The following is a 9,510-nucleotide window of genomic DNA, read 5'->3' on the forward strand; positions in this document are numbered from 1 at the left end:
TGGCTATGTAAATGTGTTTTGTGGTTGAGGACATTCATATTACTTACATGTATTAATTTAATAGACCTTTCTTAATATAGCTTATGAATATCAATCTTTGAACCAAAACGAGGCTAAGTGAGCATAGCGTTTAAAGTACAAACTGTTGGCCATGGTTGAGTATCAACTGGTTAGCGTCGATTCAGAAAAAAAATCTCTCAACTTTTTGCACTAACACTTTGCATTATGTATGCTACGACACGTACGTGTACGTGTGCAAGCGAGAGGCGTGGCTACATACCGTTTGAAGATCGGTCGGTTTTGAGGGTCGATTATACATGTAAAACCTACTGAATGTTTATCACGTGGGGTTTCGACTTTAAACGGCGAACTAATTATTATTTCATTTCTGAGGTATAGCTTTTGGAATAATCCAATGTGTATTTTTTTCTGGCTAAGAAAATATGGCTACATTAAATAATCGTAATGTCTTCTCTTCGTTTTGGTAGTGTGATGACAACTATCGTTTGCTGTATTATATCAGAAAGAAAACAAAACTAAAGCCGAAATTAACAATTCGCAGTGATTATTGGTTTGTTTGATTAATCAACGTCCTATAAACAGCTATGGTCATGTAAGGACGGCTTCCCATGTATGCAGTGTGTTGCGTGGATGTTTTTATAGTGCTATATCACTGAAGCATGCCACCAAAGACATCAAGCAACACAACCCACCCGGTCACATTATACTGACAACGGGCGAACCAGTCGTCCCACTCCCTGTATGCTGAGCGCTAAGCAGGAGCAGAAACTACCACTTTTATAGACTTTGGTCTGTCTCGGCCAGGGGACAGAACCCAGAGCTCTGCTCACAGGGGCGAACGCTCATCTCAAGGCCAAAAGTGAGGCGGTGTCAAGGGAGGCATTAGGAAACATAAAGTCAGCTAGGAAGAATAGAAAAGATAAGATCCTAAATTTCGTCGCCTTTTACGATCATGCAATAGGGGCAGCAGGTAAAATTCTAACGCCCTACCTGCACTGATTATTGGACCTTTCAAAAACTGTTATTGGTTTTATCAGTCGGTGATTTTCGTTATATGTACTGTATGTTATTAGATACAAAAGCACTATAGTAAAGACGTTACAATTGAAATATTTAGTTTATTTTCAGAAATGCCATAAAATAAAGGTATATGCTTAGGCATTTTATTTTTAAATTAATTAATCTAGGCAGACTAGTGATGCCTCGTTAACGAAACAAAACTTTGGTTTCCATTTTGTTGTCTAAGAGCAAGAACATTCAGTGTATTGAGCTAAATTGAAAGGTATACATCCACATATCTTTAAGTACTTTATTTACTCGCTATGTCCTTGCATGACCCTATACACTGATCAGGCGCCTAGTGACCAGTACCCCTACTTAAGCAGGTCGTCGAATGCATCATCACAGATGTTCGCTACAGAGATGTCGTGCAAAAATATTTCATATTTAAGAAGCTTACAGACATAGCAGAAAGGTAATCTGTAAACACGATACAATAGGTACAATAGGTAAGTTCATTCAACACAATCACTATGGCATGTGTACACAATCTGATTAATCAATGTTTTACTCATGGAAGAAAGCAATTTACATATTTTGAGGGGAACTCGCACGTCCTAAAATAGCACTTCCGTATGTCACTGGAAGGATTATTCGTTTTGTTGTTGTTTTTTTTACTTCCCCTGACGTAGTTAAGGCAGATACATCAGTAGTTGATAAATCTATATCAAGCATGGTTAAACTCATAATCGCTGAACGATAATTGTACATTTGCTCAAAACCAATGTGGTCTAGGATTTGATTAAAACAAAATTTGAATATTAATGTCAATATATCTTAAATCAAGTTTTTGTTTGATAAAATATCATTTAAAAGCATTTCTTACATTCTATGGCAAAAGAATCAACCGAAAATATCTGTTAAACACGAATTACAGGGAGCCATCATGGAGAAGGGAATGAAACACAATGTCCAGAGCTTTGATCACGAAGCCGTACCTACACAAGATAGGCATATTTGGAACGAGAACAATTCCAGCGAACAAAGCATGAAAGAGGAAACTGAAGAAGTGAACATTCGGAAAATTACAAACTTACAAATCATTCGGAGTGTGTGTACGTCATGTGTCTACCTCATCGTGGTAAGTGTTGAGACACTTTCGAAAAACAATTGTAATTTAATACTTGTAGTCTCATTTTTCATCATTATTTTCCCATTGCAGCATCCATTTTATGTTGTTAATCGGAATGCTCTTGTTATTAATTTCTTCTCTAATTTGGAGCTTTTAAACCGTTTCTTTTGTAGATGATATTGCGGTAGTCTGTTTATATCATATCTGTGGTCGTATACCAATCACAAAAACATATAACGTTTCTGCAAAACGAGTATTTCGTCTAGAACTATTTCCAAAGTCTGTTATGCAACAGTTACAGTAAACTATAGACTATTTGTTAATAGAGAAATGTACAGAAGAATTTTTTTTTTTACAAAGCATAGGCTTATATATAATACGGGATGGGTACACAACGTATAAATTCATGTATAAGCAATAAGTTCGTTGATCATACATGTATGTTCCATATTGAAATGTTGTTATAGGGCTGGACGAAAGGACAGATAGGACCTGCCTTCCTAGATATCATGATGATTTCCGGAGCTGAGATTGCCGATGGATCTTTCTTTTTATCATCACATTATGCCGGAACGTTGATTGGTTCGGTCCTATCTGGTTTCATTTTTGCTAACATGAACAGATATCTGTTACTTTGTTCTACCTTAGCACTTTATAGCCTGGCTGTGGCAGCCATTCCCTGGTGTTCCCTTTATGAACTGATGGTAGCTGCCTTTGCATTTCTTGGTGTCCTCGGTGGGATTCTTATAGTTGGTAAGCTTACGCATTTGTTACTTACTTACTATAAAACATTTGTTAAACGATATCATTAATGATAAATTTTCTTAAATATTGTTGCGGGTGATGGAGAATACTCCTCGCAAATTCAATTCGCTTGGCAAATAGTCAAGTTTCAAAGTATAGGGCGTATTTAAAAAAAAAGTTCAGAATGGCGTTTCCCTTACCTTGGTGAACAATAATTTTATTTTTCTTATTTCACCCGCCTTTACTCGTATAAGTTATTGACAAAACAAAAGAAACCGACTAGTGTAAGATGGTTTATTTTATGATTTATCTAACATATTATCTTTTCATTTCAGCTTCTAGTGCAGAGACAGTAAACATTTGGGGCCCAACATCTAGAGGCCGTTCATATCTCATGTTCAACACTCTTACATCCGCTGTGGCAAGTGTTATAGCCCCTTTGGTGACGGCCCCATTTCTGATGACGAAGACACCTTTTGACAAAGTTAATGATCACAATTCTTGGAATACAACGTTTTCTGGTCAATCAAAATATGTATACCCCAACAGCATTAACAACTCTCACAGCGATGATACACACCTGCCCTTTGTAAACGCTTCCTCAGCAGGCCAAGGTGATTCAACATTGTATATAGCATATACAATATCAGCGATACTTAGCATGTTGACAGCGTCCATGTTCCTCATCTTATTTTGTCAACCAAGACCAGACAATGTAGAGAATATCAACAAAGGGAAATTGGAATTCATTGGAAAACGCTCAATATTTATCAAACGTTTACAATTACTGAACATCGGAGTTTTTGCCGTGACACAAAGTGCTATCGATTTTACATTTTATGGATACCTTGCATTTTTCTGTATTAACTTTCTTGGGTGGTCAAAGACACTTGGAGCCACCGTCACGTCTGTTGCCTTTTTCGCTAGACTTGCTGGGACTTTCAGCGGGATGTTTCTCGTAAGATACATTTCATCTCACCACATGTTGCTGATTACCACGGTCGTATCCACTGTTGGATTCCTCTGTCTTACTATAAGTGCATACGTATATTTTGACATTGGCATTTGGATATCAGTCAGTGCTATTGGAGTTCCGTTCGGTCTTATGTGGCCTAATGTGATTAACTGGATTAATGTTAATCTGATTCCTTTTCGTAATCAAATGTCGGGATTTTTAATTGGTAGTGCCTATCTAGGGGCGCTACTTGCCCCTATGTTGTTAGGGTATCTGATGGAGGAAGGTTCCTTTCTTTGGTTTTGTTACATTTGTTGTGCAGAGTCTGTAGTTATTGTTATTAATGCCATTCTAATGGTATTTTACACATCGTCAACAAGTCACAATCAATAGTGTTACACTGGACTAATAAGACATATTTATAATACATCTCTGTAACAAAACCATTTGTGTCCCTATAAGTCAACGCATAAATATGTTAAAGGATAGTGGTGACAACGAGCTAGTGAAAAACTTTATCTAGAATTAACTATTCCAAACCAGTTAGACAATTGAAATCAACAGACAGCACTTTGTCAACACACAGTCTTCATCTCCAGTAGATGTGTGCCCATCTGCTGACTTCAGCTATTGACCTTTCGCCAGATAAACAAGCGATAATTATCACCATGGCACCAACCTGCTCATATAATTATAATCAATACAAGCTGACCAATATTTAAATTATATATATATCACTAGCTTCTCAGGTAAAATCTGTGTTTTCGTGCATATATCAAATATATAAAAATAATAACAATAATGAAAAGCTAATCGATTTTTATAACATATATATTCAATCAATTTTTTTTTTACAAAACTAATACGAGCAGCCACTTGAAATATCATAATATACACGTGCCTATTAATAGGTATCCATGCTTTTAAATAAAATACGATTCAATATACCAGTGAAGGTTTCTGTCATAACTTGTATGCCCATGTGCTTTGGCTGAGGTGACCACGATTACATTTTACGGTCTCGGAATAGCAGTTAAGACTGCTTTTTTAGAGGTGACCACGATTACATTTTACGGTCTCGGAATAGCAGTTAAGACTGCTTTTTTATGTTGTACACATGTTCATTACACATGTTCATAGAAATATAAGATCACGATCGAGTGCATCGTGGGTAGCGATACACTAAGGATGTCTCCTGGGAGGCGATGCATTGAATTTGCAAATTATTTTACTCTAGATGAAATAAATGTTTTGTTTTATTTATTGGGTTTGTAAATAGTGAATGTACTTGTAATATTCCCAACGTTAGACATTTTATTATGTTATAATTAATATCGATTCTGGTATGGTTTTTGCGATATGATGCGACGAAGAGGTTTTACCGCATCATCTCGGTTTTCCGTGTCGACACCATTGAAATAAAACTAGTATTGTAAGATACTGACCGTATATTCTGTTTATCTTGCAACTATACATGCAGATGGCATTTAAAACGAAAGCAAATTGCCGGTTATTAACACGATTTCGCTCAAAGTGCTTCTTTGTTGATCAAGAAAAAAAGAATTCACTTAACCAAATGATAGAGTGTGTACTCCTTTTTACTACCGTGGGAAATATTGTTATGAATATTACATTATCTACTTTTTAGTAGATAATCATAATATCTATGTTTATAAAACATGACATATATCCTGACGTAAATATATTACACTTAGTTTATAACGGAAATTCCCGACAACTTCGACATGGCGGATCGACCATGCCATTCAAAATGGCGAGATTCATCAACTTTGATTCAGACAATTGAAGACGATTGCAGATCAATTATTCGACCTTTTACTGTAAACGAAGCATGTTTAGATTCTCCATTATGTTATTAATTCATGTATTATTATTGTATGCACTCGAAAACATCAGAAAGCCCATACCACACATCCATGCTCTGATCGACAGTTTTCTTCGGCCTTTGCCAGAAGTTGTCATTGTTAGGATTTAATTTGCTTAGGTATTTCTCAAGAGTAGCCACAGGACAATTAGGATTCCCTGAAACATATGAAGAGGAAGGAAAATGAAATGCATTATTTACTTGACTCATACAAATGACAAAAGTCAATGCTAATGAAAAATGAACACGACGTAATTGTAAACGAATTTGGTATTGTTTGTATAAGCTACACCTTTAAATACGCTTTTTCAAATTTGAAATATTAAAACTATCAATAAAATCAACGTTACAGTACCTGGTTGATCATACATGCGTCCCTCCTTGTCATTGTCTCTTAAATCGTCAAATGGTTTTTTGTTTGCCGACTGGTGACGATGACGTGTCGTCTCCCTGTAGCATCAGTATTGATGTTGAAATCATTTTTTCTGAATATCTCTCAGGTCCTCACGGCCTCTATTACAGAAATAGTATAGATATTCAAATATTGTCCGGTTTTGTAATCCCTCCGAGGTATTTGTAGAAAAGATTTCACTTGCGTAAAGCTTCTCCATGTCTTTTGCATCAATTGGAGCTTTGTGTTTCGTATCCCCTAATCCCGCCTTTTTTAGGTTCACCAACACCGACTTGAACATTTCATTTGCTTTCTTAAATGCGTCGGCGTTTATAATATCCTCATCGCGCTTCTTTAAAAAGTACTTTTGCAATCCATACCTGATTGTAATCATGGATTTTTTAGTGTATCGGGATCCATCAACTTTTTTCAACTCCGCGTAAAACTTTCGAAGAATACCGTTCACATGTTCGCTTGTTTCACCCTCAAGTTCACTGATCGTTCCAAGTGATTTTTCTCGGAGGTAATCCTTCAAGATGTTTACCGCAGTTTTGATAACCTGTTGGGTATTTGCACTGTCTCTTTCGTTTACCAACTTTGTTAGTGTTTCCTCGTCAAAGTTGTCAAATCGTGTTCCGTTTACAGCCATTTTCCCAAACACCAGCCTTGTCGCTTTGCGATGGAACGTCAATGACGTCACATAAACGTCATCTGACGTCATGAAACGTCGTCAGATGACGTCCAATCAAAATCGCTATAGAGGAAAAGTCCGCCAAATTTGAATGCAGGTAAATAGCCTTTTCCCACGGTAAATAGTCCAAATGACTATTTACCGGGGAATAGCTTTTTATGACAGTGAAAATTTTAATAGCATTTCTATTGACTACTTTTTATATAGCGAAAAAGAAGTAAAGGTATAATAATGTATAGTAATAATTTTACCTGCTAAATATGATATTAGTACATTTTATAATATTGATTGCCATAGTAACAAAATGGAGTCCTCTGATTGACTGAAATTTATATAGCGTTAGAATTCAATTTAGTTGAAAATTGGTACATAGGAATTGCGAGGTATGGTAAATAGCATGGTATACTTTCAAAAACATTGGTTGTCATGGGGAAAAAATATTGGCCCCTGATTGGTTTAAATTTAGATATTGTCATATTTAAGTGAAAATCGTTATATGGTGGTTATAAAGTATGCTGAGTGAAACACTTCAAAAATGATTGGTTTCCATGGTAACAAAATGGGCGACTCTGATTGGTTGAAATTTAGATATTTTTAAATATAAGTGAAAATTGGTACATGTGGGTTATGAGATATGCTGAATAAGAAAGTAGTAGTATTGAAATACATGTACTTTGCCATGGTAATAAAATCAAGGTTCCTAATTGGGTCAATATTATAGCCTTACCGTTCTTTTAGATTTAGACATACTTCATTTAAAAACCAATGTAGTACTGATTCGCTCTTTATTTATTTTTTGTATTCACTTTCAAAAAGTTGTTTTATCTACATAAGAGGGACAGATAATCTTTTGAGTTTAAGTTGTAATGAAAATGCATGTTTGCTGTCTAAGAGCAAGAACATTCAGTGTATTGAGCTAAATTGAAAGGTATACATCCACATATCTTTAAGTACTTTATTTACTCACTATGTCCTTGCATGACCCTATACACTGATCAGGCGTCTAGTGACAATGACCTCTATTAAGCAGGTCGTCGAATGCATCATCACAGATAATAGATGTTCGCTACAGAGATGCTGTACCTAAAATATATGTTATCTTTAAGAAGTTTACAGTTGACATCAGAAGGGTTATCTGTCATTTACAAAACCTGACACAATTGGGTAAGTTTATTCAACACAAACGCTATGTCATATGTACCTAACTAATCAATGAGTTTCTCATGGAAGTAATACATATATATATATATATATTATACAAATATTTCATAGGTAACTGTGCTCTACTTCATAATATTACATAATTTGTTTACACAAATCTATATAGAAGGAAATATAGTATTTCCAACTATTTTCCCGACCGTTCAATAGAACGTTGTTATATTGCATAGTGCGAAGTTATGTTGCACGCATGGAAACGTTATATTGCACGGTTCGAGATGTTATATTGCACGGCTTTTGGAATATCTCGCCATTGTTATCTAGTTTTGGAGAAAACCTCCGCGGAATCGCGCGTAACAGTGAGTTACGTTATTATGACGTCACAAAGGTTCACGCTCAGTTTCGCACTAGCTTTATAGATCTCGGATCAAGCACACCATAGACGTTGCTCGCTGTGCTTGACAGTTTGTTTTATCAAGTTGTGTCATTAACGTAATTATCGGCGGGGGGTGTTCCAAATGTAGATCTCGACGTGCAAATAATCGTTTCCATGCAATTCATGCAATATAACTTCAACTAAAACTGTGCAATTATAATAAAGGTTTAAAAACGGAATTGGCCGGGATAATAGCGAATGTCTTTCTGAACTGGTTCTATCGAAGGATAAAGTTGAGAGTAGGGTATCGATATTTGGAATGGACCGCGAAGCGTTCATGAAACAAATCCTTATATTTGCACGTGGCCAAACGGCATGAGTGCAATATAATATTTGTTGATTACAATCACCGAGGGGTAAATATTATGAAACTAGAGCACCAGTAACCCATGAATACATGTATTTGTTTTTATTACATTAATCAATTAAAAAACCCATTTTTTTTCAATGATTTTAATGAATACAAAAATCAAAGATCAAAATCTAGTCAACACCGGACGGGAAAGCTTCAAATCATATTGATAGATTGCGTCTAGTCCACGTACTTCACGGCTAACTCCACTTTTCATGTCGCATTGGCATCTTTACAATTATTAAAACCTCTATGCATCCCCTTTTAATCAAATACATTCGTCTGTGTTCTTTCCTCTACTTGATAAAATTGAGCGTTAACTCTTTGTGACGTCATAATAACGTTAACTCATCTCGGATTTCTCGGAGGTTTTCTACAAAGCTAGCCATGCATAATGTATATTGATGTACCTGTCTTAGATAAGATGAACATCTCTACGGCATAATTTTACACATTAATGTCATAATAATCCACGTATGTTGTATATGATAACATCTCGTTTTCTTGATTATGTTATCCAAAAGCCCGACTGGGGTCTTTGAAACTGGTCAAATAACAGATTTCTGACTTTTTTTTTTAAAACCTGCCCATACGATTAAGTTATGCAGAATATTTTTGCATATATGTAATGCATCTACATCTGAAATCGATCTATTTGTTTTTTGACGAAATATATTCAGCTTACATATAATACAGTACACTCGACGACTTGATGATATTTCGCTCAAGTTCATTCATTAGTG

General features: G+C 35.6%; 2 protein-coding genes across 3 annotated transcripts; one reads left to right on the plus strand and one right to left on the minus strand.

Annotated features, from left to right (window-relative positions):
* Positions 1-335: 335 nt before the first annotated feature.
* Positions 336-5,043, plus strand: LOC138314913 (sodium-dependent glucose transporter 1A-like). 2 transcript variants are annotated; one of them, XR_011207435.1, is made up of 5 exons: positions 336-1,529; positions 1,958-2,161; positions 2,620-2,905; positions 3,232-4,847; positions 4,905-5,043. XR_011207435.1 is itself a non-coding variant. In XM_069255542.1 (3 exons), the coding sequence occupies exons 1-3, from the start codon at positions 1,967-1,969 to the stop codon at positions 4,242-4,244; spliced, it is 1,494 nt and encodes a 497-aa protein (XP_069111643.1). In that variant the 5' UTR covers positions 1,850-1,966; the 3' UTR covers positions 4,245-4,895. The 2 variants fall into 2 exon arrangements, 1 of the variants encoding a protein (XP_069111643.1); XM_069255542.1 differs by lacking the exons at positions 336-1,529; positions 4,905-5,043 and having other exon boundaries at positions 1,850-2,161; positions 3,232-4,895.
* A 1,169-nt stretch (positions 5,044-6,212) lies between these two features.
* On the minus strand, positions 6,213-6,776 carry LOC138316540 (uncharacterized protein KIAA1958-like). The gene has a single exon (XM_069258223.1). It carries the CDS (start codon positions 6,774-6,776, stop codon positions 6,213-6,215), a length of 564 nt encoding a protein of 187 aa, XP_069114324.1.
* Between the last annotated feature and the right edge of the window lie 2,734 nt (positions 6,777-9,510).

The sequence above is a fragment of the Argopecten irradians genome, chromosome 2 (genome assembly GCF_041381155.1).
Source record: "Argopecten irradians isolate NY chromosome 2, Ai_NY, whole genome shotgun sequence".
In the NCBI taxonomy this organism is placed as follows: Eukaryota; Metazoa; Mollusca; class Bivalvia; order Pectinida; family Pectinidae; genus Argopecten; species Argopecten irradians.